The sequence below is a fragment of the Triticum urartu genome, chromosome 7A (genome assembly GCF_056163025.1).
Source record: "Triticum urartu cultivar PI428250 chromosome 7A, HENAU_Tu73, whole genome shotgun sequence".
NCBI classification, from domain to species: Eukaryota; Viridiplantae; Streptophyta; class Magnoliopsida; order Poales; family Poaceae; genus Triticum; species Triticum urartu.
Window position 1 is genome coordinate 23978921 of NC_141879.1, and position 26169 is coordinate 24005089.

The window sequence follows — 26169 nt, forward strand, 5'->3', positions numbered from 1 at the left end:
AGTTCCCATATCTCCACTATGTAACCATAATATGTATCCTTTCCGCTCTCGGTTGCTGCATCAAAGCAGACACCGCTGTTTTGGTTGGTGCTCTTTTGATCTTGGGCGATCGTGTAAAATGTATTCCCATTTATCTCGTATCCTTTGTAAGTCAATACAGTCAAAGATGGTCCCTTGGACAACAAGTACAACTCATCACAAATAGTGTTGTCACCTCTGAGACGTGTTTCCAACCAACTGCTGAAAGTCCTGATGTGTTCACATGTAATCCAGTTGTCGACTGCTCCGGGTGTTTGGAGCGCAGACTGTTCTTGTGTTCATCGACATACGGGGTCACCAAGGTAGAGTTCTGTAGAACTGTGTAGTGTGCTTGAGACCAAGAATATCCGTCCCTGCATATTATTGAGTCTCTTCCAAGAGTGCCTTTTCCAGTCAGTCTCCCCTCATACCGCGATTTAGGGAGACCTATCTTGTTAAGGCCAGGAATGAAGTCAACACAAAACCCGATAATATCCTCTGTTTGATGGCCCATGGAGATGCTTCCTTCTGGCCTAGCGCGGTTACGGACATATTTCTTTAGGACTCCCATGAACCTCTCAAAGGGGAACATATTGTGTAGAAATACGGGCCCTAGGATGACAATCTCGTCGACTAGATGAACTAGGACGTGCGTCATGATATTGAAGAAGGATGGTGGGAACACCAGCTCGAAACTAACAAGACATTGCGCCACATCACTCCTTAGCCTTGGTACGATTTCTGGATCGATCACCTTCTGAGAGATTGCATTGAGGAATGCACATAGCTTCACAATGGCTAATCGGACGTTTTCCGGTAGAAGCCCCCTCAATGCAACCAGAAGCAGTTGCATCATAATCACGTGGCAGTCATGAGACTTTAGGTTCTGAAACTTTTTCTCTGGAATATTTATTATTCCCTTTATATTCGACGAGAAGCCAGTCGTGACCTTCATACTGAGCAGGCATTCAAAGAAGATTTCTTTCTCTTCTTTCGTAAGAGCGTAGCTGGCAGGACCTTTATACTGCTTCGGAGGCATGCCGTCTTTTTCGTGCAAACGTTGCAGGTCCTCCCGTGCCTCAGGTGTATCTTTTGTCTTCCCAGACACGCCCAAGAAGCCTAGCAGGTTCACGCAAAGGTTCTTCGTCACGTGCATCACGTCGATTGAGGAGCGGACCTCTAGGTCTTTCCAGTAGGGTAGGTCCCAAAATATAGATTTCTTCTTCCACATGGGTGCGTGTCCCTCAGCGTCATTCGGAATAGATAGTCCACGGGGACCCTTTCCAAAGATTACGTAGTGTAAATCATTGACCATAACAAGCACGTGATCACCGGTGCGCATGGCGGGGTTCTTCCGGTGATCTGCCTCGCCTTTGAAATGCTTGCCTTTCTTTCAACATTGATGGTTGGTCGGAAGAAATCGACGATGGCCCAGGTACACATTCTTCCTGCATTTGTCCAAGTATATACTTTCAGTGTCATCTAAACAGTGCGTGCATGCGTGGTATCCTTTGTTTGTCTGTCCTGAAAGGTTACTGAGAGCGGGCCAATCGTTGATGGTCACGAACAGCAACGCCTTAAGGTTAAATTCCTCCTGTCTGTGCTCATCCCACGTATGTACACCGTTTCCATTCCAAAGCTGTAAAAGTTCTTCAACTAATGGCCTTAGGTACACATCAATGTCGTTGCCGGGTTGCTTAGGGCCTTGGATGAGAACTGGCATCATAATGAACTTCCGCTTCATGCACATCCAAGGAGGAAGGTTATACATACATAGAGTCACGGGCCAGGTGTTGTGATTGCTGCTCTGCTCCCCGAAAGGATTAATGCCATCCGCGCTTAAAGCAAACCATACATTCCTTGGGTCCTTTGCAAACTCATCTCAGTACTTTCTCTCGATTTTTCTCCACTGCGACCCGTCAGCGAGTGCTCTCAACTTCCCATCTTTTTTCGGTTCTCACTGTGCCATCGCATCAACTTGGCATGCTCTTCATTTTTGAACAGACGTTTCAACCGTGGTATTATAGGAGCATACCACATCACCTTCGCAGGAACCCTCTTCCTGGGGGGCTCGCCGTCAACATCACCAGGGTCATCTCGTCTGATCTTATACCGCAATGCACCGCATACCGGGCATGCGTTCAGATCCTTGTATGCACCGCGGTAGAGGATGCAGTCATTAGGGCATGCATGTATCTTCTCCACCTCCAATCCTAGAGGGCATACGACCTTCTTTGCTGCGTATGTACTATCGGGCAATTCGTTATCCTTTGGAAGCTTCTTCTTCAATATTTTCAGTAGCTTCTCAAATCCTTTGTCAGCCACAGCATTCTCTGCCTTCCACTGCAGCAATTCCAGTACGGTACCGAGCTTTGTGTTGCCATCTTCGCAATTGGGGTATAACCCTTTTTTGTGATCCTCTAACATGCGATCGAACTTCAGCTTCTCCTTTTGACTAATGCATTGCGTCCTTGCATCGACAATGACCCGGCGGAGATCATCATCATCGGGCACATCGTCTGGTTCCTCTTGATCTTCAGCAGCTTCACCTGTGGCAGCATCATTGGGCACATCGTCTGGTTCCTCTTGATCTTCACCAGCTCCCCCCGTTGCAGCATCACCGTATTCAGGGGGCACATAGTTGTCATCGTACTCTTCTTCTTCGCCGTCTTCCATCATAACCCCTATTTCTCCGTGCCTCGTCCAAACATTATAGTGTGGCATGAAACCCTTGTAAAGCAGGTGGGAGTGAAGGATTTTTCGGTTAGAGTAAGACCTCGTATTCCCACATTCAGTGCATGGACGACACATAAAACCATTCTGCTTGTTTGCCTCAGCCGCATCGAGAAACTCATGCACGCCCTTAATGTACTCGCGGGTGTGTCTGTCACCGTACATCCGTTGCCGGTTCATCTGCGTGCATTATATATAATTAAGTGTCCAAATTAATAGAAGTTCATCATCACATTAAAACCAAAGTGCATACATAGTTCTCATCTAACAACATATAGCTCTCCAGAGCATCTAATTAATTAAACCATACATTGAAACTATGTAAAACATTTCAATGCGAAAACAAATGCGATCATAATCACAACCAAGGTAACAATTGATCCAACGGCATAATGATACCAAGCCTCGGTATGAATGGCATATTTTCTAATCTTTCTAATCTTCAAGAGCATTGCATCCATCTTGATCTTGTGATCATCGACGACATCCGCAACATGCAACTCCAATATCATCTTCTCCTCCTCAATTTTTTTTATTTTTTTCCTTCAACAAATTGTTTCTTCTTCAACTAAATTTAACCTCTCGACAATAGGGTCGGTTGGCATTTCTGATTCACATACATCCTAGATAAATAAAATCTATGTCACGTTGGTCGGCATAATTTTCATAAACAATAAATGAACCAATAGTTATAAAGATAATATACATACCACATCCGAATCATAGACAGGACGAGGGCCGACGGGGGCGGATACCAAAACCATCGCACTATATAAGATGCAATAATAAATGTAAGAAAATGATACAATTATCTATCTAAACATACAAGTAAGAATATTTTTCCTTTCAGAAAGAAGATAAGAACAAGAGGCTCACCACGGTGGTGTCGGTGATGAGATCGGCACTGGTGATCGACGGCGGTGAAGACGGGGACGGGGCGTGACGGACCGCTAAATCTAGACAAATCTCGAGGAAAATGGAGCTTGGAGGTCGAGCTTCGAGAGGAGAAAGCTTAAGTAGTGTGGCTCGGGCATTCCATCGAACACCTCATGTGCATAGGAGGTAAGCTAGAGCACCACAAAGCCCTCTCCCCCTCGGCCAGAAAAAACAGAGCACTGTGCTCTGCTCTTGCGCGAGGGGGTATATATAGGCACCTCATTGGTCCCGGTTGGTGGCATGAACCGGGACTAAAGGGGAGCCTTTGGTCCCGGTTCAAGCCACCAACTGGGACCAATGGTGGTGGGCCAGGAGCGAGGCCCATTGGTCCCGGTTCGTCCCACCAACCGGGACCAAAAGGTCCAGACGAACCGGGACCAATGACCCACGTGGCCCGGCCGGCCCCCTGGGCTCACGAACCGGGACCAATGCCCACATTGGTCCCGGTTCTAGACTGAACCGAAACTAATGGGCTGACCCGGTCTGGACCAAAGCCCTGTTTTCTACTAGTGAATAAGGAATTCTTCCATTTCTTTTTGTTTTTTCTTGTTGGATGATAGTCGTTGTAATTTCAGACCAGTTAATGACTTTGTTAATTTAAAGTCAGGCCCTTCTTGAGCCTTCGTTCTAAAACAAAGCGTATTATCTTTTTCTTCTGGCTATGAACTATTGGTTTAATGGGAGATATGCAGAGTATGGAGATGGTTAAGTTCAGTCAGAAAAATCATAGACTTAATATAGCATGCAAACATGTAGCTTTATTTAGACAAGTGCTTCATTCAGGAACATCTGTTCATTATTTCCATGTTGCAATTAGTACTAGGCACGCATGATGATGCATGACATTTTTATTTTGCCACTGCTACATTGATCAACTAACAGGTACCACCGGTATAGCTAGATGTCATGGTAATGCTATAGGGGGTGGTGGTGGTGCTTGGGCATTTTACAGGGATGTAGATTTTGCACATCGACGGTAGGGCATGAAGTGACATCCTCAGGACCTCAAGTTGTGCTTCCTGATGTGGTTGGTGATGTTGTTGTTGCCTGATAGACTCTGCCACATTATGGATGGCTTGGCAGCGGAATTGCTCTAGGATCTGTGCTAGCTGCCGGCAGCATTGGGACTGCACGTTCTGGCAGCTGGTAGGCTTATGCACCGGTGTATGGGGAAATGGCGCTGTCATTGGGCTACATTGATGTTGTAGGAATGTCGCACATGGTTTTAACTGCTCCTGCAACTGTTGTTGTTGTTGTTGCCCCAGTTGTTGCTGCTGCTTGCATTGTACCGGGACGTAGATGTTGCACATAGACGGCAGGGTCTGAAGCGACATCCTCATGCTCTTAAGTTGTGCTTGCTGTTGGGGCTGCTTCCATTGTTGTTGGGGTTGTTGTTGAATGATAGCCTCTTCCACGCTCTGGATGGCCTTGCACCGGGTTTGCTCTGGGATCTGCACCAGCTGCCGACAACATTGGTGTTGCACGGTTTGGCAACTACTATGCTGCTCCCCCTGTGTTTGGGGGAATGGTGTTCTCACTGGGCTACACTGGTGTTGTACGAAAGCCACACATGGCTTCATCTGATCCAGCAACTGTTGTTGCCCCGATTGTTGGTGGTGTTGGCATTGTCCGAAGCCCTGGCTACAGATGGTTTCCAATTGGGCAATGGTGGTGGATGCTGCAAGGGCGAGGAGAGCGAGGATGAACATTGTCTTCATGGTGGCTAGCCTCAAGCTAGTTTGCTGATTGTGGTCGTCTAAAGGTTGATGGAGGGGATCTTCATGGTACATCCATACTTATAGCTGTCATGGTCTGGTTTGCTGCATTCTATTCCTATATTACTTTACAAAAGCAAATGGATGCTTTTAATCTTGGATGATCGTCAAATGTACTTTTCGGCACATATCACCTGCATATGACTCATCAATCAGCACTTTACATGTCAAGCATAGTTTGGGTCACATATCTTTTTGCAAAACCCATTCTGTAATCTTGTACATGAGTTAGGTATAAACTAGCTTTTCCATTCATACACTCCATGCTTTTTAAACTGATCATCTCGTATTGTTGTGTTAGGTGGCACTACAAGTCTAATCTTGGATGATCATCAAATGTACTTTTCGACACATATCACCTGCATATGACTCATCAATCATCGCTTTACATGTCAAGCATAGTTTGGGTCGCATATCTTTTTGCAAAACCCGTTATGTAATCTTGTACATGAGTTGGGCATAAATTAGCTTTTCCATTCACACACTTCATGCTTTACTCGATTAATTGTTCCCTAGAACTTAGTATTTTGTAATGTGATATGGGTTGGTAAGATAAACATGCATTACTAGAGCACGCCATGACTCATAGGATGCTCTTTACATGTCAAGGATTGCCATGGAGCTATGCTCCGATGTTGTGAAACTGATCTTGTACAGGATGTACACATGCATCATGAGCTACAAATTTGTAATCCTCCAAGGTTGATATCTGCTGCTAAGCCCATTTCATACTCAAGCCGCCAAGCCCTTCTTTTAGTCAAAAGCAAATTCTATTGTTCACTGGGTTGGGTGGGCCTAGCATCAAGATCTTAACGTTGAATTGGTCACGATTTATACATGGGTATATATAAGATCTTTTTTAGATGCATTCAGTCATTTTGATGCTCAAGGAGAGATACCAAATGTAGTGAAATGTGAAATCTTCATGTCGGGGTAAAAGAGAAAACGTCATGTTGAGACGAGGTCCTAACTCGCTTTGTTGAATTCGCCCAAGGACCGTTCACATAAACTTCGACGAACACATGCACACGAAAACTTTTAGTCAAGAGCACATCTCGTACTCTGTGATTTCTCTTTAATTTTTTCTTAATTTTCTTGTTAAAACACTCAGACACAAGCGCTCATATACACACGCATACACTCACCCCTATGAACGCACACGCGCACACCCTACTCCTATGAACACCTCCGAAAGATTGAGCCGGCATATCATTTTGAAATTTACAAAGTCATCGTAGGCACCTCATCGTCGACGGGAACGTCTCCTGCCACTGAATGCACATCGCCGGAAATCCTGAAATAAATGCGAGCACCAAGATTTGAAACCTGGTGGGTTGGGGATACCACAGTCCCTCACAGATTGGTTCGCATGCACACACCCATTTATATGTAGGACCAAGTTGTACACCTAGCCAGCAGACCTGACCCTAAATGCTAGACGTGCACGGACACAAACTAAACCGGCGTTTTTTTTTTTGCATGGTAATGCGTGTCTCATTCATATAAAAAGATCAAAGTACAAATCACATAAGGACCGACGTGAAAAAATTGAAAAGATAGCAAAACATCTCTGAGCTTGACACCAGCACCCGTCACCTGTCTTCGGCACCACCACATCAGCCACCAAAGAAAAGATTGACGGATCACCTCCTCACCCGAGCTCGCGACGCGGCTCCATCGCTGATATCAGCTTTGTGGACCTCCAAGGTGGCTCACCAGAAGTGAAGTCATTGCCGTTGAACGAATCAGACCCGGGCAACACCCCGGACACGTCGTCAAACACCTGATCTAGCACCCCACCAAGACTAAGGCGTCGATGGAGGAAACCATACCTGCCATCCATCAACCACGAACCCAACACACGCTCTGTCTTCCAGATGTCGTCGACGATGCAGACCACAACCTGCATCCGCTTCTAGACTACCTCCCAAGCTCCGCACCGATGTTGGAGCAGACGTCGTCGCAACGGCGGAGCCTGACGACACATGCCCACCACAAGGATGCCGTCGTCACACCATCCTTGCTTGAACGGACTGGTTTCCCAAACCATCCCCAACCATAGTACCGGTCGCCTTGTCGTAGAACGATCATAAGAATCTTTATTCAGCGCCATCATTGCCGCCGCCAAAGCCAAGACGATGAACAACCTAAAAATGAAGCTACTTTAGTTTAAAACTATCCACACATGTGGATCCGGCGACCCCCCTCACCACTGACAACCGAGGTCGTCGGCGAAGGGAAGCTGCCGGAGGAACGCGGGGAAGAAACTCGCTGGTGGTGGCCAGGGTTTTCTAGTCACGTCCCGAGAGGAAAAACTTGTGTCGGTTGTAGTGGAGAATTAACTAAACCGAGCGTAGACTAAACATGCATGTATATGTGCATGTACTACTAGGATAGGGCTATACTACTCTTGAATAGACTCAAATTTACTTACTTAATCTAACTACATGGCAATCACTTCCATGTTAAACCAAAATCAAACACAAGTTAGTATTACTAGCATGTAGGCATTTTGGATTACTTCAACATTCACCTCCTAATCCAAACTTTTGACTAATCGACTTGGAACCAACACATCATCAAGACTGCCAATCATGCTGCCACATCTTAGCGTCCTACATGCAAACCAAATGCATGGCCTTATGCAGGAACTCAACTTAACTGGTGCACATCCATCTTCACGCTTGTCTTCGTCTTCTTATCAGTTGTGACCTTTTATAACCAATGTGACCTTTATAATCATATGAGCATCATGCTATGTGTGTGTATAAATAACATGTATCACACCACAAACTCTACGACTCAAAGAATATACTATCCAAAAGCTCTAAAGAGCAAACATAACAAAGTTATTACAGGCTAGAGTCACATAACCAACAAACATAGAAGCACACAACTAAAGCAAATTGTGTCTTAGTAAAGAATAAGTTTAACAAACAACCTAAGAGGCTTCAAAATAAAGCAACACCCTCCCAAGATACTAGATTTCCTTTGGGACCTCCAAGCTACTTGTCGATATTTTATCTCCATGTATGAACCAACACTTGAGATCCATGATCTCCTCTGCAATGAGTTAATTAAAAGGAAGCATGAGTACTAATGTACTCGGCAAGCCTTGCATTAGAACTAGCTACATTATGCTTCAGTGTCAAGGGAAGGTATGTGGATTAGTTTCCAGAAGCGCTAGCTTTAACCTTGGCTACTCTAACCTAGGACTACAAGAAGATTGGTAGCAGAGGTAAGAGAGCACACATGAGTCCTTCATATAGCTTAATCAATACACCAACATGCATACTTCCTCGACTCGCCCATGCGGATGCAATTCAAGGTGGTAAGAGAGCACACATGAGTCCATCATGTAGCTTAATCACCACATCAATACACCAACATGCATATTTCCTCGACTAACCCATGCGGAAGCAATTAAAGATACTTAGGCTTATCTTGATAGTTTTTAAGGTAACCGTTAATGGTGTATATGATCAAGCATAGATCAGCAAGCAGTCACATAACTGCGTACATGGCTATTTGAAAAGTTTTAACCCTGCAGGGGTTGATACGGCTCAAGCGTATCTATAATTGGTTTCTTGTGTCATGCTATTTTTTTTATCATTGTTGCATAACATTGGCATCATTTTTATTATTTTATTCGACTAACCTATTAAGTGCCCAGTACTGCATGTTTTTGGAATTTGCATAGGTAATATTTTTTAGGACCAAAAAATTGTAATAAAAATCTTCTGTGAACTTTCAAGCCAAAAGAGACCTTGGGCTAGAAGCTCACCTGGAGGGGGCACCAGGCCATCGCATGGACCCATGATGCAACCTAGGGCTAGGGCGCGTAGAGCCCCTTGACCTCCTCCCTGCTGCCTCACGCCCCCCTCTCTCTACATATACTAAAAAAATGCTTGAAAGGTTTTTCTGTCGTCGACACTTCTCGACCTGAAGCGATCTTCTTCAGCCCTTGTCTGGCACCCTGCCGGAGGGTCGAATTGATCCTCTTCAACCTCTCCATCATCTTGCTACTCCTATGTGATGCGATTTTATGGCCCACTCTCGTGGTTGAGCGTTTGAACCAATAGCAATATGTTTTATCTCACTCTTTTGATCAGCTTTCAATCTTGATTGTTTTCATGGGCTTGTTAATGGAGTCGAACTATGTGATGTATCCCTTCTATTCTCGTTGTAACGAATTGGATTTTGCTCATGCTATGAGTTTCTTTAAGTAGGATTGAATCTTTTGGGAATCAATGAGATTATGTGATGCATATCTAGTATAATTTCCAAGATGTCGGTACTCGCATTGGGGTGACTCTACGAATTATGATTGGAAATATGAAGATTATAAGGTGCTTGTTTAGTATAATTTCCGCAGTTGCCTGATGTGACATTGGGGCATGCCCTATGGATTAAGATCATAAACACAAAATTAGAGGTGTGCTTAGCCATACCTACGCAGCTACGCTATCTCATCTCACTTCAATCTGTTACGAACATTTTCTGAAATGCGAGGAAAATATTTTTCAAATGGTACAAAACACTTTTCCAAAACTAAGTGAAACTTTTTTACATTATATAAACATTTTTCTAAAATGTGATGAACATATTTTTGAAACACATGAACATTTTGTTATGTGATGAACAATTTTATGAATGATATGAATTTTTTTAAACACAAAAACAATTTTTTACATTACATAAATAATTTTAATGGTACTTAATGTTTTTTTATAAAAATATGTAGATTAATTTGAAGGTATTTATATTTTTCATTATTTGAAATATAAACAAAAATTGAAAAAAATCAACGAAAACAAGGGAGCGAAGCAAGCCAGCCGCTTCCGTTTTGGGCGGCCCGTGCTCGCTGTGGCCGAACATGTGCCCCTACTATCTCAGCCTGTACTGTGCTTGGGCTGGCCCATGGTAGCATTAAAGGCCGAGACGCTGGCCCAAACTGGAAAAAGTCCACCTCCTCTCAGACGTCTCTCCACCCCCAAAAAAAGTGAGAGACGACCACCGCCGCTCACCGACGACCAGTAGGCGGCGCCGATCCGGAGCCGACGGTTGAGGGGACGCCACCGTACGTGCGCGCATGGCTGGGAGCCGCCGCCGCCGCCGGAGAGCGCGGCCGCAGCAGGCCGCCGAAACCTCGCCGCCGCCGGCACCAGCCAGCCTCAGCTCCAGGTGAGCACGCTCGCCTCGCCCTTACCCTAACCTTGCTTGTCTCTTAGGTTTCTCAATCGGAAGCTTATTGAACAGATCTAGCCTAGTATTCCCCGTTGCTGCCTGTCCTGACTCCTGACATCCTGCGTGAAATTGTTATTGGCCACGAGATCTGTACTGTACTGGTCATAGGGGAACTGGGAACTCTGAACAGTAAAATTGTTTGCAACTCGTCCAAGAAATTACACCCTAGAGTGGTTGAACACAACAATTATATACCATATACTCTGTTGTACAGAATATCATGCTGTAGGTGATCCTGATGTAGCCTGTTCTGGTTAAAGTTTAGCATATTGATATGCGTTGTTACAATCGAATGGGGAACTTAATTTACTTGTCTGTTCCTTGGCGATAGTTTGTTCTACGATGGTTTGCGGGTGGGTGGGCTGCCCCATCGCTCTCTCTTGCAATCCTATATGCGCAGCCTGAACTCTGTCAGTCTCTCTGTCTTACTGTAGTAGAAGTCCCGGCAGGATCTGTTCTCTGAATTCTTTGACAGTACCTCCCACAAGGCCGTGCAGTCCGTTTGACCCACAACCAGCCGCCCTGTAAACTTCAGATAACTGACGGAGACAAACCAACCACCACATCGAACAGCTTCAACCTCCTCTGCCTCAGAACACAGGCTTCTCTTTCTCCAGGTAGAAAGCAAGACCACTCCATTATGGTCCCTTGCTAAAGCACCAGCACGTCCCTGCCCCGTAGCCTCAACGAAGGAACCATCGGTGTTCATATTGAATTATTGATACATACATCTCACAAGGGGAATAAATTTTGTTCAGCTAAACAGTCATTCTTTTTTGCTTTAGTGTGTAGTAAGAGCATATATACCGGAAATCCAATTCAACCTCCTCTGTCACATATATACCACATTTCTAATAAATTACTAGCTATATCTCTGTTATATTTGAGTTCTTTCTTCTGACCCTTGAATTTTCTCCATGACAGGGAAGTTGCTGGTGCAGCAAGGCCGTCTAAGAAAATCTGTGATGCCTCTGGATCTATTTCCTCACCCTTATCGGGATCTCATGCCTGGGAAAACCTTCTAGACAGCCTGCTCCACCAAATCATTTCGCTCATTAGCTCATTCCATGACTTCCTTGCTTTCCATGGCACCTGTCACTCATGGCACGCTGCAGCCTCTTCCTTCCCATCTGTATATACCTTCAGCTTCCCACCTCTCCACCTCAAACCAGATGTAAGCCAAGAGAGTTACAACTCTGATCGGAAATCACAGCTTGTTGATCCTGCTAAGAAAAGTTTATCTCATCGTTGTTTAGCGCCTGGAATTACTCCGCATCCCATGCGCTATCTGGGCTGCTCATATGGTTATCTTATCTTCTCTGATAGGAGACACTGCCATCTCGTCGATGTGTACACTGGCACTAAGGTGAAGCCACCAAAATTCCAATCTGAGAGCAACACTTTGATCTACCTTGGCATCCTTACGGCTCCACTGAATTCGCCCAATTCAAGTCTCATCCTTTTCTCGAGGATCTCCATGCTCCAGTGGCAGGTTGGAACAAATTCTTGGACAGAGCACCCTCATGTTGGTGAACTCATCCATCAGATTGTGCTCTTCAAAGGCCAGATGTTTGCCATGGACTTTGTTCAAAGGCTACATACCATACACATAGCACCTGAGCTCGGCATGCAGGAAGTAGCAGTTATGTGGGAACAGAGCATGCTCATAGGCCTGCATTCTAAGCCATGGTTGGTGGTCTGTGGTGACATGCTTCTCTTGGTAGATCTATCGGTAAGCATGGACCAACTGTTTGGCTTTCCTGGCACCTTTCAAGTCTTCCGCCTCGACTTCTCAGTTGAACCAGCTAAGTGGGTGAAGATGGATAAGTTGGACAATTGGGCTCTCTTCCTTACTAATGATAGGAGAAACCCTACATTTTCTTGCATGAACCCCGAAAGATGGGGAGGAAAGAGTAACTATATTTATGTTCCAACAAAATCAGAAGATTTTGATGAGCCATGGACTGCAATAGAGGTTGGACAGCCGGTGCCCAGCTCGACTCACCGCATGTCATTCAGTTCCGCAGCCACTGCCCATTGCAGTCCACTAAATAGCCTCTGGGTGCTTCCCAGTTTGGTTTACGGGGTTGACCAGTGATTGGTCATCGTTGCTTGTTGCAGTTGCAAGGCTTTTCTTAGTCTTTCACAATGCCAGTCCTGTCGATTCCTGCTTTTATATTATTCAGTTAGCCACTAGGTTCTGTGTAACTCCCATGGTTTCTTGACTTGGCAAATGTATTGTGTACAAGAATGTTTATCTATATTGTCTCCAGGAAATGATCGTCCTGCACTGGATCTATGGGGATTAATTGAATTCTTATGTAGCTGCTTGGTTGACATTAATTCTGTGACTGGACAAGAAAGCACATTCTGAATATGCCAACGCTGTTTCGAATCCGGTAACTCTTTATGTTGCTCATACATGTTTGTGGTCTTTGATCTGGTCTCTTTCCATATGTTCCTTGTGCCTCTATTATTTCTCCTTTCATGTTTTGAATTTCTTTTGATATAATGGGAGGCATACAATATAGAGTGATGGTTCATTCCAGTAAGATTCTGCTAAGATTTCTTCTACCGTACAGAACATGCAAATTCGGCCAACAGCTTTATTCAGGAGCAGATGTTTTTTATTTCCAAGTTGCTATAGTACTGGCCACACAGGATGATGTATGGCACTTTTATTTTGTCACCGCTTCATCGATCAACTGAACACTGATCTTAGCAGCCACCACCAGCACAGGTAATGGCCACAGGCATGCTGTAGGGGGGATGTGGTGCAATAATCCGAGATGTATGAGCTGCGCATCGACGGGAGGGTGAGAAGCACCGTGCTCATTATCTCAAACTGAACCTGCTGCAGAGGCTGGCCGTAACTCAACCATGTAAGAAGGTTCAGTAAGGTGAGAGGCTTTTGACATTTCATTTATCATGTAAAACATGCAACTTTATTGGGACAAAAGCTTTATTCAGAAACAGAGGTTTGTTATTTCCAAGTTGCTATAGTACTGGCCACACATGATGATGTATGACACTTTTATTTTATAGCTCTTCGTCGATCAACTAAACGGTGATCGATCTAGTTAGCACATCACAGATCTTAGCAGGCACCACCAACACAGGTAGCTGTCATGGGGATGCTGTAGATGGCGGGGGTGATGGTGCTGCACGGGGTGGTGGTGCAATATTGTGGGATGTTCACTCTGCACATCGACGGAAGGGTCTGAAGCACCATCCTCATTATCTCAACTGGAACCTGCTGCTGAGGCTGCCCGAAACTTTGCCCTTGCTGCTGCTGATGCTGGCCGAAACTTTGCCTGTGCTGCTGCCGCATGATGATCTGTGACACGCTACAGACGGCCTGGCACCGAGCCTGCTCCGAGATCTGGGCCAGCGGCTGGCAGCACTGTTGCCGCATCAACTGGCAACCGCTTGCCTGCCACATCTGTGACTGGACATATGGTGTCTGGCTGCACTGCTGCAGGAAAGCAGCGCATGTGTTCATCTGCGGCTGTGGCTGCGGCTGCGGCTGCGGCTGCGGCTGCTGCTGGCATTGCCCGTAGCCCTGGCTACAGGTAGTGTACAGCTGCGCAACAGCGCTTGTCGCCGTGAAGGCGAGGAGAGCGAGGATGAACATGCTCTTCATGGTGGCTGGCTATAAGCTCGCTTTGGTGTTTATGTTTGTGTGAAGGGTGATGAGGGAAGGTCTTCATGGTGCAGGCCTATTTATAGCTGCCATGGCATCATGTTGTGCATTGCATTCCTAGGTTCCTATGCTAAAGCTTTTGCGTGCTTTTCCAACTGATCATCTGGCACTTGTGTTAGGTGGCGCTACAAGTCCAATCTTGGATGGTCGTCAAATATACTTTTCAACACATATCGTGTAGATTTCAGTCAGCTTGCGCCTGACCCCGATAATCCATATGACTCGTCACTGATCACTTTACATATCAAGCGTATATCTCGATTGTTAGATATATCAGATTGGCATGTCCCGCACTCCATCTTACTGTTTTCTGAAAACTGGTTTTGTATCGTTCTACTAATTGGTAATTGGTAATACAAACGGCATCAGCAGAGCATTGATGACTCATAAATTTCCCTTTACATGTCAAGGATTGTCATGGAGCTATGCTTCGGCGTGTGAAACTGGATTTGTTGTTTTTTGTACGCCGAGTTTAATTGCTTCCTGGAACTGGTTTTGTAGTCTTGTATAAGCTGGTAGGAGATAAAATGCCATGAGTCATCAAATGAGTTTTACATGTGGGAAGTCTCTGATGTACCATTTTTGTAGCTTTGGCGAGTGAACCTAAACTTGTTTTTTTTTTGTAAAAGGTATGTGTTCTATGCATGTATCATGAGGAGAGTGGATTTTTTGAGCTTGAGCTCCATGGAGCTTTAAAAAAACGAAAGTCATATTTTGAAGTTTGAAATTTTTTTCTGAAAAAAGACACATGGACCTACAGATGTATAATGCATCTTTTCAACAACAACAACAATAACAAATAAGTTGGGCTAGCTTGAGTTGAAGATCTCGCAACCAAATCATGGTTCTGACACATGGATAGCTAGCTTTCATGCACCCCTTTTCATGGCTAGTTCTTTGTTGATATTGCAGTTCTTCGGACTCCTCTCTGGTCAAGTTTGGTCTATCCCGGCCTCTTTTACATTATCAACACGCTTTAGCCGTCCTTCTGGAGGCCTACGCTGAATATGCCAAAACCATCTCAAATTGGACAAGCTTCTCTTCAATTAGTGTTACCCCAACTTCTATAGTGAATATTGCACATGTGTTAGAAATACAATGGTTTTTTCTACATCTCACACCAAAATGTATTTTGTCATGAAATTTTACAGAGATGTATACCAGTGTTCCAGTGTGTCTATTCTCTGTTCAGCCCATCAATCCCTAATCCCCAAATTATGATGTTCACTAGGATAAACTAGACCGGGATTAATGTTTGTTGTGCAGACCTAGTGTTGTGTTTTTTGTGGTTATTTGTGACATGTTATGGACTTAAATAGATGGACATAGGTGTTGAAACCTGGGGTTGTGACAGGTTTTAGTGATACCTAGATAGATACTTCATCCGTTCGGAATTAGTTGCACTCAAACGGTTGTATCTTAACGTATTTTAGTGCTAGATACATCTGCTTGAGTGTCAACTAATTCCGGATGGAGGGAGCAATATTATAGAATTCGCAAAACCAGAATGGAACCCTTTGACTCCGCCCTGATAATAATCTTGCGAACAAGGTGCTTAACCCTTTGCTATAGAATTATATCATGATATAGGTGACCATGTACTCCCTCCATTCCTAAATACTCCCTCCGTTCCTAAATATAAGTCGTTGGGGGAGTGTAAACTGAACTCCCCCAGCAACTTATATTTCGGGATAGAGGTAATATAATTAAGTGTATTTTAGAGATATCAATAAGAACTACATAAGGATATATATAGACATACTTTAGAGTATAGATTTACTCATTTTGTTTTGTATGTAGTCCATATTGAAATCTGTAAAAAAACTTATATTTAGATACATAGGGAGTAGTTCGCTAGAAAAATCATTCCTATGAAGTTTTGGCTGGACTTGTATCAAGTGTTGCTTCTCAATAGAGTTATATTCCAGTATACATATCCTTTTTTTCTGAATATTCAGTATACATATCCTTCATTCTTCTATCTTGTATCCAACCTTCCAACCAACGATGACAAAATGTGGCTAGTATGCTTGTTCAGTTTTTGGTACCCCCACGGTTTCTTGACTTGGCACCAAATGTATAGAGGACAAGAATATTAATATATGTTGTCTCCCGCCCGTGATTGTGCTGCACAATGCTCAATGGCTATGACATGTCGGCAATTAATCAGCTTCTGATGTAGCATTGGGTTTTATCGTGTGTGTTGGATAATAACTTTACGTGTGTCAACAATGTTATCAAATCCATTAATATTTTTATGAAGCTTGTTCATATGTGTATGTTCCTTGATCCAGTCTCTCTTCTTACGTATGTACCGTCCCTCTCTTCATGTTGTGAACTTTTGGTCTAATTGGTAGCCATGTAGAGTATGATGATTCTTCAATTCAGTGAGATGTGTCATAGATTTCATTTGTTTCACGGAAAATAAACCACTCCTAGAGTAGAAGGTTTTCCTAATGGTGTAACACAGTAAAATAAAATATGCGGGTGTGCCAATATTCATTCGTATATACGAAATAAAAAGACAATCATGTGGCTACAAAAAAAGTATAATTAGGAGTGAAATTATGAAAATATATCTTATGCATTTAGATATTATTCAGTTATATCTACTAGGTTTTGTAACTTCCATGGTTTCTTGACTTTGCATATATTATGCACAATAATATTTATCTATATTGTCTCCAGGAAGTGATCATCATGCACTGGCTCTACGGGGATTAATCGACTTCTTATGTAGCAGCTTCGTTGTCATCAATTCTGTGATTGAACAAGAAAGCACATACTGAATATGTCAACATCGTTCCGAATTCGGCAACTCTTTATATTGCTCATACATATTTGTGGCCATGTGCTGTTTGATTTGGTCTCTCTCCATATGTGCCTTGTGCTACTCTTTTATTTCTCCTTTCGTGTTCTAAATTTATTTGATTTAGTGGGAGGCATACAATAGGTTGATGGTATATTTCAGTCAGATGCTTCTGAGATTTCACCTATCATGCAAAACATGCAATTTTATTTGGACGACAGATTTATTCAGGAGCAGATGTTTGTTATTTCGAAATTGCAATAGTACTGGCCACACACGATGATGCGTGGAACTTGTATTTTGTCATAGCTTCATCTATCAACTGAACACTGATCGACCTTGCTAGCACAACACAGATTTTAGCAGCCACCACCAGCACACGTAGGTGCCACAGTCAGGCTGCAGGCGGGGGGGGGGGGGGGGGGGGGGGGGGGGGGAGTGATGCTGCTCCAGGAGGTGGTAATGCAGTAATCCGGGATGTACACATTGCACATCGGTAGAAGGTTGTGAAGTACCATACTTAGTATCTAAAACTGAATGTGTTGCGTAGGTTGATCGTAACTTTGCCATGCAACAAGGTCAATAATGTGAGATACTTTTGTGATCTCATTTATCATGCAAACATGCAATTTATTCAGACAAAAGCTTTATTGAGAAACAAAGGTTTCTTATTTCTATGTTGCAACAGTACTGGCCACACATGATGATGTATGGCACTTTTATTTTATTTTTCACCCTTCATCCATCATCTAAACTAAATGGTGATCCGTCTAGTTAGCGCATCACAGATCTTAGCAGGCACCACCAACACAGGTAGCGGCCATAGGGATGTTGTAGGGGGTCTGAGTGATGGTGCTGCATGGGGTGGTGGTGCAATATTGCGGGATGTTCACGTTGCACATCGATGGAAGGGTCTGAAGCACCATCCTCCTTATCTCAATTGGAACCTGCTGTTGAGGCTGGCCAAAACTTTGCCCTTGCTGCTGCTGAGGCTGACCGAAACTTTGCCCTTGCTGCTGCCGCACGATGACCTGGGCCACACCGCAGACGGCATGGCACCGAGCCTGCTCCGAGATCTGGGCCAGCGGTTGGCAGCACTGTTGCCGCATCAACTGGCAACCGCTTGCCTGCCACATTTGTGACTGGACATATGGTGTCGGGCTACACTGCTGCAGGAGAGCAGCGCATGTGTTCACCTGCTGCTGTGGCTGCTGCTGGCATTGCCCATAGCCCTGGCTGCATGTAGTGTCCAGCTGCGCAACGACGCTGGTCGCCGCGAGGGCAATGAGAGCGAGGATGAACATGGTCTTCATGGTGGTTGGCTACAAGCTTGCTTCGATGTTTATGTTTGTGTGAAGGGTGATGAAGGATGGTCTTCATGGTGCAGCCCTTTTATAGCTACCATGGCATCATTTTTTGCATTGCATCCCTAGCTTGCTTTGCTAAAGTTATTGCGTGCTTTTCAAACTGATCATCCTAGACTCTTGTGTTAGGTGGCGCTACAAGTCCAATCTTGCATGATCATCAAAAAGTACTTTTCAACAGATATCGTCTAGATGCCGGATGAAGCCTGGCCTGGATGATCGATATGACTCATCACTGATCACTTTACATGTCAAGCGTATATCTGGATTGCGTCATTTTGTGAAATCGATTTTGTAATCTTGTACGAGTTGTTAAATATAAATCCGATTCGCACGTCTAGCACTCCATCTTATTGTTTCCTAAAAACTGGTTTTGTATCATTGTGTTAATTGGTGTTACAAATGGCATCCGTAGAGCGTTGAATGACTCATAAATTTCTCTTTACATGTCAAGGATTGTTATGGAACTGTGATTTTGGCTTGTGAAACTTAAGTAATTGTTTTTTGTACGCCAAGTTTCATTGTTTTCTATATTAAAAAATTCTTTTTTGCGAGGTATATAAAAAGAGATTGCCATGGGAGCTATGCTTTGGCTTGTGAAACTGAAGTTGTTGTCTTTTGTATGCATAATTTGATTGTTTATACAAAAAAGGATTGCCATGGGAGCTATGCTTTAGCTTGTCATACTGAAGTTGTTGTCTTTTGTACGCCGAGTTAATTTGATTGTTTCCACTGACTTTGTAAAAAATTCCATGAGTCATCAAAATCGCTTTAACATGTGGTAAACTTCTTTTTATGAGGAGAGGGGGAGGGGTGTAATCATGCTGAAAGCTAGTATTACTTTTTTTGAGAGAGAGAGAGAGAGAGAGAGAGAAGTCTGCAAGCTCTTGATTCTTCGAAGGGTATTTGCTGCTGTGTTTTATAGAAACAAGTTGGTTTTTTTAGTGAAGGGTATTTGCTCCTTTCTAGAACATAGTGAAGGTTTTATTACTATATTTTTTTAGAGAATTTTGAGACATAGTAAAGGGTAATTGTGGGACCTCTTATCTGCCGCATTCTGCGGGAAAATGTCAAGGCTTCGCACAGGGTATTGCCTCGACTGGGCACGGATAAAATCAGAGAAAAACGCAGTGTATCAGCTCGGATTCAAGCTCACGATCGCACTCTAGTAGACATATGTAGCTAGCCACTGCGGCTGATTCATGTTTATTTGAAAAGACAACACAGATTCTTTAGAATTAGCCACATCGGCAGATCCGATTAGTTTTCCTTTTTTAAATTTCTTAAAAAAATTGAATATTTTTTAAAAAACTTCCAAACGTTTTTGAAAAAACACACACGAGAACCAAAATTTAAAACAGGAGCAATTTTGAAGTTATGGAAACTTTTTGAAAAACGCGAACATGTTTTAAAATTCCGGCCAATTTTGGTAAAGAAGAACAAGTTTTTAGAAAATGTGAACAATTTTTGAATTTGTTAAAATGAAATTAAAAAGGCACATAATTTTTTGAATTTGTGAACCAATCTTGGAAAACGGGAACATTTTTAAAAATCCTGAACAGTTTTTCACAATCACGAACAAGTTTTGAAAAACAACTGAACAATTTTTGAATTTGTCAACAAATTTTCAAAAAGGAACATTTTAAATTTGTGAACATATTTTGAGAACAGGAACATTTTTCATTTGCGAAAAAAATTTGCGAACAGGAACATTTTTGAATTTGTGAACAAATTTTGAAAATTGGAACATTTTTTACGAATCACGAATTTGAACAATTTTTGGAAACACGGACATACTCATAAATTCCAAAATAAACTTGAAAAAAATAGAAACCCGAACAAAATTTGAAACTCTAATATGTTTTGAAAACACAAACAATTTTTCATATTCCGAACAGTTTTTTGAAATTGCAAATAATGTTTGAAAACATGAACAAAATCATTGGAATTGTCGATTTTGTTTTGAGCTGTGAACATAAATTTGAAAACGGAATATTTTTTCATATGTGAGCAAAACTTTGAAACTATGAACATTGTTTGAAAATTATGAAGATATTTTCAAAACAAGAATTTTTTTCATATTCTGAATAAATATTTGGAAATTCGAAAAATATTAAAAAGAGAAATAAAACATTGCCACCTATAAATAATATTACCCGGCAATTGCCCCAAAGTTGTAAAATATTACCCGGCAATGCCAGCTATAAATAATAATAAACGTTTCACACATGGAAATCCCCGGCCTAGGCCAGACCAGTAGGGACCTACTATACTGCGCTGTGCAATCTGGGAGAAGAAAAGCTGCGACCCATTTGGGCCGGGCCATGTCTGGACGGGCCTGTTTTTGAAATTTCATTTTCTATATTTCTAATTTTATTTTCTGTTTTCATTGTTTTCTACTTTAATTAATTTGGGAATTCAATAAAGTTACCAAACTAAAATGTAAGAATTTTGAAATAAAATATTTAATAAAACATAAAATGTTTAATTGACAAATTGCTAATTCAAAAATGTTCAAAATTTAGAAACAAATGTTCATGAAATCAGGAAATGTTCATTATTATTTTTAAAGTTCATGTATTCAAATATTTTACTTAAATTGAACAAATTTTGGCCAACTTAAAAAATGTTCATGAATGAAATAATATCCTAAAAATAAAAAACTGTTTGTGACTTACAAAATAGTTTATTCATTCATAAAATGTTCGTTGATTTAAAAAGGAGATCATGCATTTCAAAAAATGTTCATTAAATCAGAAAATGTCATTAAATCAAAAAAAGTTCATGATTTCAAAAATTGTTCCACCAATTTCCAAAACAATGTTAGTCCTTTCTAGAAACGTGAGCCGATTCAAGACAGTTGTTAAAAAGATGTTAACCGTTTAAAAAAATGTTTGCAAATAGTATAAAATGTTCATGAAATCAAAAGGTGTTCTTTATTTTAGGAAAGGTTCGAAAATTTGAAAAATACTCATTAATTTGAAAAATGTTCATGGTTTCAAATATGTTCATGAGTTAAAAAATATGTCTGTGATTTCACGAAATTGCGAGTGTTAGGGCCCGTTCGGAAGCAGTCCACAGGCTGGCTTCCGAAAATTGCTCCGAGAAGCCGCACCGAACGCCTCCGCTTCGAGAAGCTGGCTCCGCGGAGACGAGAATTCGGCAGTGCAATAATCGCGGAGACGAGAAGCTGGGCTGGCGCAGCTTCGCAAAAAGCAGAATCGGGAGTTGCTCAAAATTACGATGCTAATGCCACCGCGAAGTATACGGAGTCGAACCGTTTCCCTCGACCCACCGGCCCGACTCCTCTGCTCGTATAGAATGAACGCCCAGGCTCCTCCTCTGCTCTCGCAACCCTAGCCGCCGCCCCGTCGCCGGCGCGCCTCCGCGCCGCCGTTCGCCTCCGCCCCACCGTCCGCCGCCGCCCCTCGGATCTACGCATCGCCCCGCAAGTCTCCGTCCATCGCCACTCGCAGCAACCGCCCAACGTCCCCGTGCTGTCGTCTCCCCATCTGCCGCCACTTCCTCCGTTGGTCGCCGCCGGCAGCTGCACGAAGGAGAGCTCCTGGACGGGCCTGGCAGCAAGATCCACTGTATGGCCGAGCAGGCCACAGCAGCCTGTTTTCGTGGGCTACCAGCCCTGCCTGCGATGCGATAGGAGCCACAGCGGGCAGCCGAACGGATCGCTCCTCCTTCGAGAAGCTGGGTCGCTCGATGAGAAGCTGGAGCCAGCGATTTTTGGAAGCTGGGGCACTTCCGAACGAGGCCTTAGTGTATCCCGGTGATGCAGCAAAATGTGATCATGATCATTGGATAGTCTGAGTTTTTTCTCCCGTTGCAATGCGCACGCTTTTTGCTGGTAATAATAAACAAAAAATTGTAGGGTGGCTCGCCAGTGCATTGCGTCGACAATTCTACGCAACAAGCGGCAAATTGGAAATCGCGGTATTTGCTGCTTTTTTTAGGGGTAGGGTATTTGCTGCTAACTCCAGCGCCTCAAACTCCTGGGCCGGGCCGGCGTTATTATAACTGACCTGGGAAAAAAAATGACCTGTACCGTACCGTACTGCTGCGCTGCCCATCGGAGAGCTGGAAGAAACGGCGGCGCTCATGGAGGCGCCGCCACCGGAGATCGACGCGCATCCTCCTTCCTCGGCGCCGGCGACCGCTTTTTCGTCCTCGTCGCCGACGTAATACCCTCGCCTTGTACTCCTCCTTCTTTTTCTCCTGGTTATTAATTTCTTTCTGCATCTCATCTCGTTGCGTTTGCCTGCTGATGTTGTATTAGATGATAGATTCATCCACAAAATTAGTTATTACGCCCCCATATAGAACTAAATTAGGTGGATATTAGACAAAGATTGATTTTGCTATGCTTGAAGAAAAACAATCCAGATTGAGACTGCCCCTGCCCTAGATCTCCAACATTGCAGGCAAGAATAGAGGGTGTCAGTCTGACATCCCTGTATCAATATGCTAGGGAGAATCATATTTTCCTGTATCATTCTTTTTTCTCAGCCTGATTCAGTTTGACACTAGGTGCTGTCAGTCAGTATCAAGCACTCGGCACCTGACATTTATTCAGTTTGAGTAACAGGCGATTGTGGTGTATATTTCAGTGTACACAAAAATTTCTATGAAACTTCAGCAGTCCTTCTATCTATAACTTCTCAACAGCACCCTAATCATGTGCCTGCATCGCTGTCGATTTAATTCTAAGCTTCCGGGGAGTGACAACTCAAAGTGATCAGTACCTTTGTTCAGTTCAGTTTGTGATGCAAAGCGTAGTGTGGCGATATTTTTTTTATTATCTTGGTAGTTCCTGTTCTTTTTCATACAATTATGACTCGCTTCACATGCCTAACCTTTTGTCCTGAATTTGCTGCATTGAACAGGGAGCGCGCCGCCATGCGAATCAGGACTAAGAGAACCCGCTATGCCTCTGCCTCCCCAGTCTTTGCTGCATCCAGGCCGTGTGGATGGGCAGAGCTCCCGGAAGATTTTCTCCAATCATTAGTCACTCGCCTCGGCTCCTTCCGCGACCTCCTTGCCTTCGGTGCCACCTGTCGTCCTTGGCGTGATCTATTGTCAGCACGCACGCCCTCTTTGCAGCCTCTCCTCCTCCACCCGAGTACCGACAGCCAACGATCTCCCTGGTATCACCAATGGATTGTTTTCCAGGAATGCACATGGAAATTGTCCGATCCGTGGAGATTGGCTGATTCTGCTGCCGCCTCATCCTGGCACAGTTTGCTTCCCTTGAGTGACCTCAGAAGAATGTTCTTTCTGCGCTGCTCCTACGGTCACCTCATCTTCTGCGACGAAGATGGGTTCTACATTGTTAATGCGTTCAGTGGTGCTAAGGTTGTGCCTCCTCGCCTCAAGTCAGGTAACTTCACTCGTGTTAGCTATGCTACCTTGACTGCCCCTGTTACATCTGCGGACTCGCGTCTCCTTGTCGGCAGTGGAGTCTATCTGTTCCAGTGGCGCATCGGGAGCGACTCTTGGTCAGAACACTGTCCTAAAGTTCTTCTTCTTAAGATTGAACAAATCGTGGCCTTCAAGGGTAAAACATACGCCCTAGGGTCTTTTGGATCCTTCTGCATCGTACACTTGTCACCTAGTCTCATAATTCAGAAGTTTAAACTTGTGTTTGAGGAAGATAGAACCGAAGATCTCTATTGGACAAATCAAAAAACATGGCTTGTGGCGTGCGGCGATGCACTTCTTTTGATCAAACTTGAGGCAGGAAGGAAGATATGCTCGGAGGTTGAGCCCATCCAGTTCAAGGCCTTCAAACTCAAGTCACTGGACGCCGTGAACAAGAAGGCAAGGTGGGTGAAGTTGGACAGGTTGGATAACTGGGCCATCTTTGTCAGCGCTGACGTGCGATGTGAGGCGTTGCCATGCATGAACCCGGAGAGATGGGGAGGGAAAAGCAACCACATATACTTCCCATGTTATCAGTCTGAAGAACCGTGGGCTGCAGTCAAACTATGGAAAAAATATAACGACCTTGCGAGATGTTTGCAGCTCGTGAATACTGGAATCCAGTTCCATAGATTGGAGTCAACCTGGATCCTTCCCGGCACATTTCCTCGCTCTGGTCAGCAATGATCTTAGGGCAATTGAGGATGCGGCCGGTGATTAGCTTCTGATACAGCTTTCTTGGGGGGATTCTACCATGTTACAGTTGCAGGATGGGTAGTTTACTGAATGTTCTTTTGGCTTGTCTCAGAACTTAAAAGTTTTCACTGTAAAGATCATTGATTCCGCACTATCCTTTTTTTTGTGGCGATTATAAGGGACCATATATTTAATTTCTCATCTACTACTGATTGTAGAGTTTTCTTGTACTTGGGTAACTTGATAACATGATCTGGGCTGCAACTTCCTTTCATACTAGATACCTAAGGTGTTCTTACCGCAACAGAGTATTTGTGTTGTGGTTGTTGATTGTTCATGTGATGTGCTTGAACATATAACAGTCGCACTGGGTGGAAATATGAATATTAAGAACATAGCTTAAGGAGGGTTGCAATTTTTTTAACTGAACATTTCACACCATTTTGGGATGGAGAGTTGCAAGAATCGCAGTGGGGATGCAAGTTCATAGCATTACCTATCAGCAGGTATGCGTTCAGGTTAATATATAGTGCAAAATGTTGTGCATTCGCACGCCAAGTTCAGCCAACAAACATATAAGCAACATACGCATTGAGCACAAAATTCAGAATTTGCACCAAGAAAAACCAGGCAGATAGATTGTTCAACAACCAAATAGCTCTGCATTTGTCCCTAGCTTCAGCAAACAGCTCTGCTTGCACTTTATTACCTCTGTTTTTAAAAGGAGATCAAGCCACATATAGATGTATGGAACAAACAAAGCACATAGTTAAATAAAAGCCCACACACAATGCCGAAGGGTGATAACCACCCGTATCTTTTATGCAAAATGGAAGAAATTAACAAGGTTAAGCAAAAACAACAAAACGTCAACATGTAGCACAAGTTTTTGGCTCCAGAAATGTACACTGTATAGCAAACATATTATTGCGAATCTTGATGTAACTACTCTTGGTTTTTGACATCTTTGAGCAGTATATTCAGGTGGAAGAACTCTTCCACCGGTGATTCCTCAAGAAAATGTCAGAGGAGCGAAAACTAGAACAAACCTAGAGACCCAAACATCAAATAGTCCCCAAGTGCAACCCGCGACAACCAGACAACTGCACGGTACATGGCCGCCCCTTAACTACATCCTCTCTCGGTTCACCAAGTGTCGTGGCTGGTCATTATCTTTGTCGGCGAAGAAGAATGCCCACTTCTTTAGGCCTCCATCTACCAGCTTCACATACTTTGCAGATTCAAACGAAAAGTCGATGAAGAAGGCTTCCTCGTTGCCACAAAGTAGGATAAGCATGTCATCACAAGCCACTAACTCGCGGGAAAGCTTGGCTGGGTCCATATTATCACAGCAAACAACCCTTAGTGCCTCAAAGAAAAATTGGGGTGCAAAATGCATGGTGTAAAGCTTTCTAGATATCTTTGCAATGGTTCGGCCTTTGATTGCCACCATATGCA

General features: G+C 43.5%; 5 protein-coding genes across 5 annotated transcripts; 2 read left to right on the plus strand and 3 right to left on the minus strand.

The window, feature by feature from the left end:
- Window positions 1-4461: 4461 nt before the first annotated feature.
- Window positions 4462-5474, minus strand: LOC125519702 (avenin-like b6). The gene has a single exon (XM_048684434.2). The coding sequence runs from the start codon at window positions 5403-5405 to the stop codon at window positions 4563-4565; it is 843 nt and encodes a 280-aa protein (XP_048540391.2). The 5' UTR covers window positions 5406-5474; the 3' UTR covers window positions 4462-4562.
- Window positions 5475-10420: 4946 nt separating this feature from the next.
- LOC125519701 (uncharacterized) lies at window positions 10421-13006 on the plus strand. Its single transcript, XM_048684433.2, has 2 exons — window positions 10421-10646; window positions 11634-13006. Exons 1-2 carry the CDS (start codon window positions 10555-10557, stop codon window positions 12805-12807), a joined length of 1266 nt encoding a protein of 421 aa, XP_048540390.1. The 5' UTR covers window positions 10421-10554; the 3' UTR covers window positions 12808-13006.
- Window positions 13007-13653: 647 nt separating this feature from the next.
- Window positions 13654-14352, minus strand: LOC125519703 (avenin-like a2). Its single transcript, XM_048684435.2, has one exon. It carries the CDS (start codon window positions 14350-14352, stop codon window positions 13807-13809), a length of 546 nt encoding a protein of 181 aa, XP_048540392.2. The 3' UTR covers window positions 13654-13806.
- A 3498-nt stretch (window positions 14353-17850) lies between these two features.
- On the minus strand, window positions 17851-18597 carry LOC125522762 (avenin-like a5). The gene has a single exon (XM_048687796.2). The coding sequence runs from the start codon at window positions 18532-18534 to the stop codon at window positions 18013-18015; it is 522 nt and encodes a 173-aa protein (XP_048543753.2). The 5' UTR covers window positions 18535-18597; the 3' UTR covers window positions 17851-18012.
- A 4008-nt stretch (window positions 18598-22605) lies between these two features.
- On the plus strand, window positions 22606-24980 carry LOC125521138 (uncharacterized). Its single transcript, XM_048686187.2, has 2 exons — window positions 22606-22775; window positions 23481-24980. The coding sequence occupies exons 1-2, from the start codon at window positions 22696-22698 to the stop codon at window positions 24700-24702; spliced, it is 1302 nt and encodes a 433-aa protein (XP_048542144.2). The 5' UTR covers window positions 22606-22695; the 3' UTR covers window positions 24703-24980.
- The last annotated feature ends 1189 nt before the right edge of the window (window positions 24981-26169 follow it).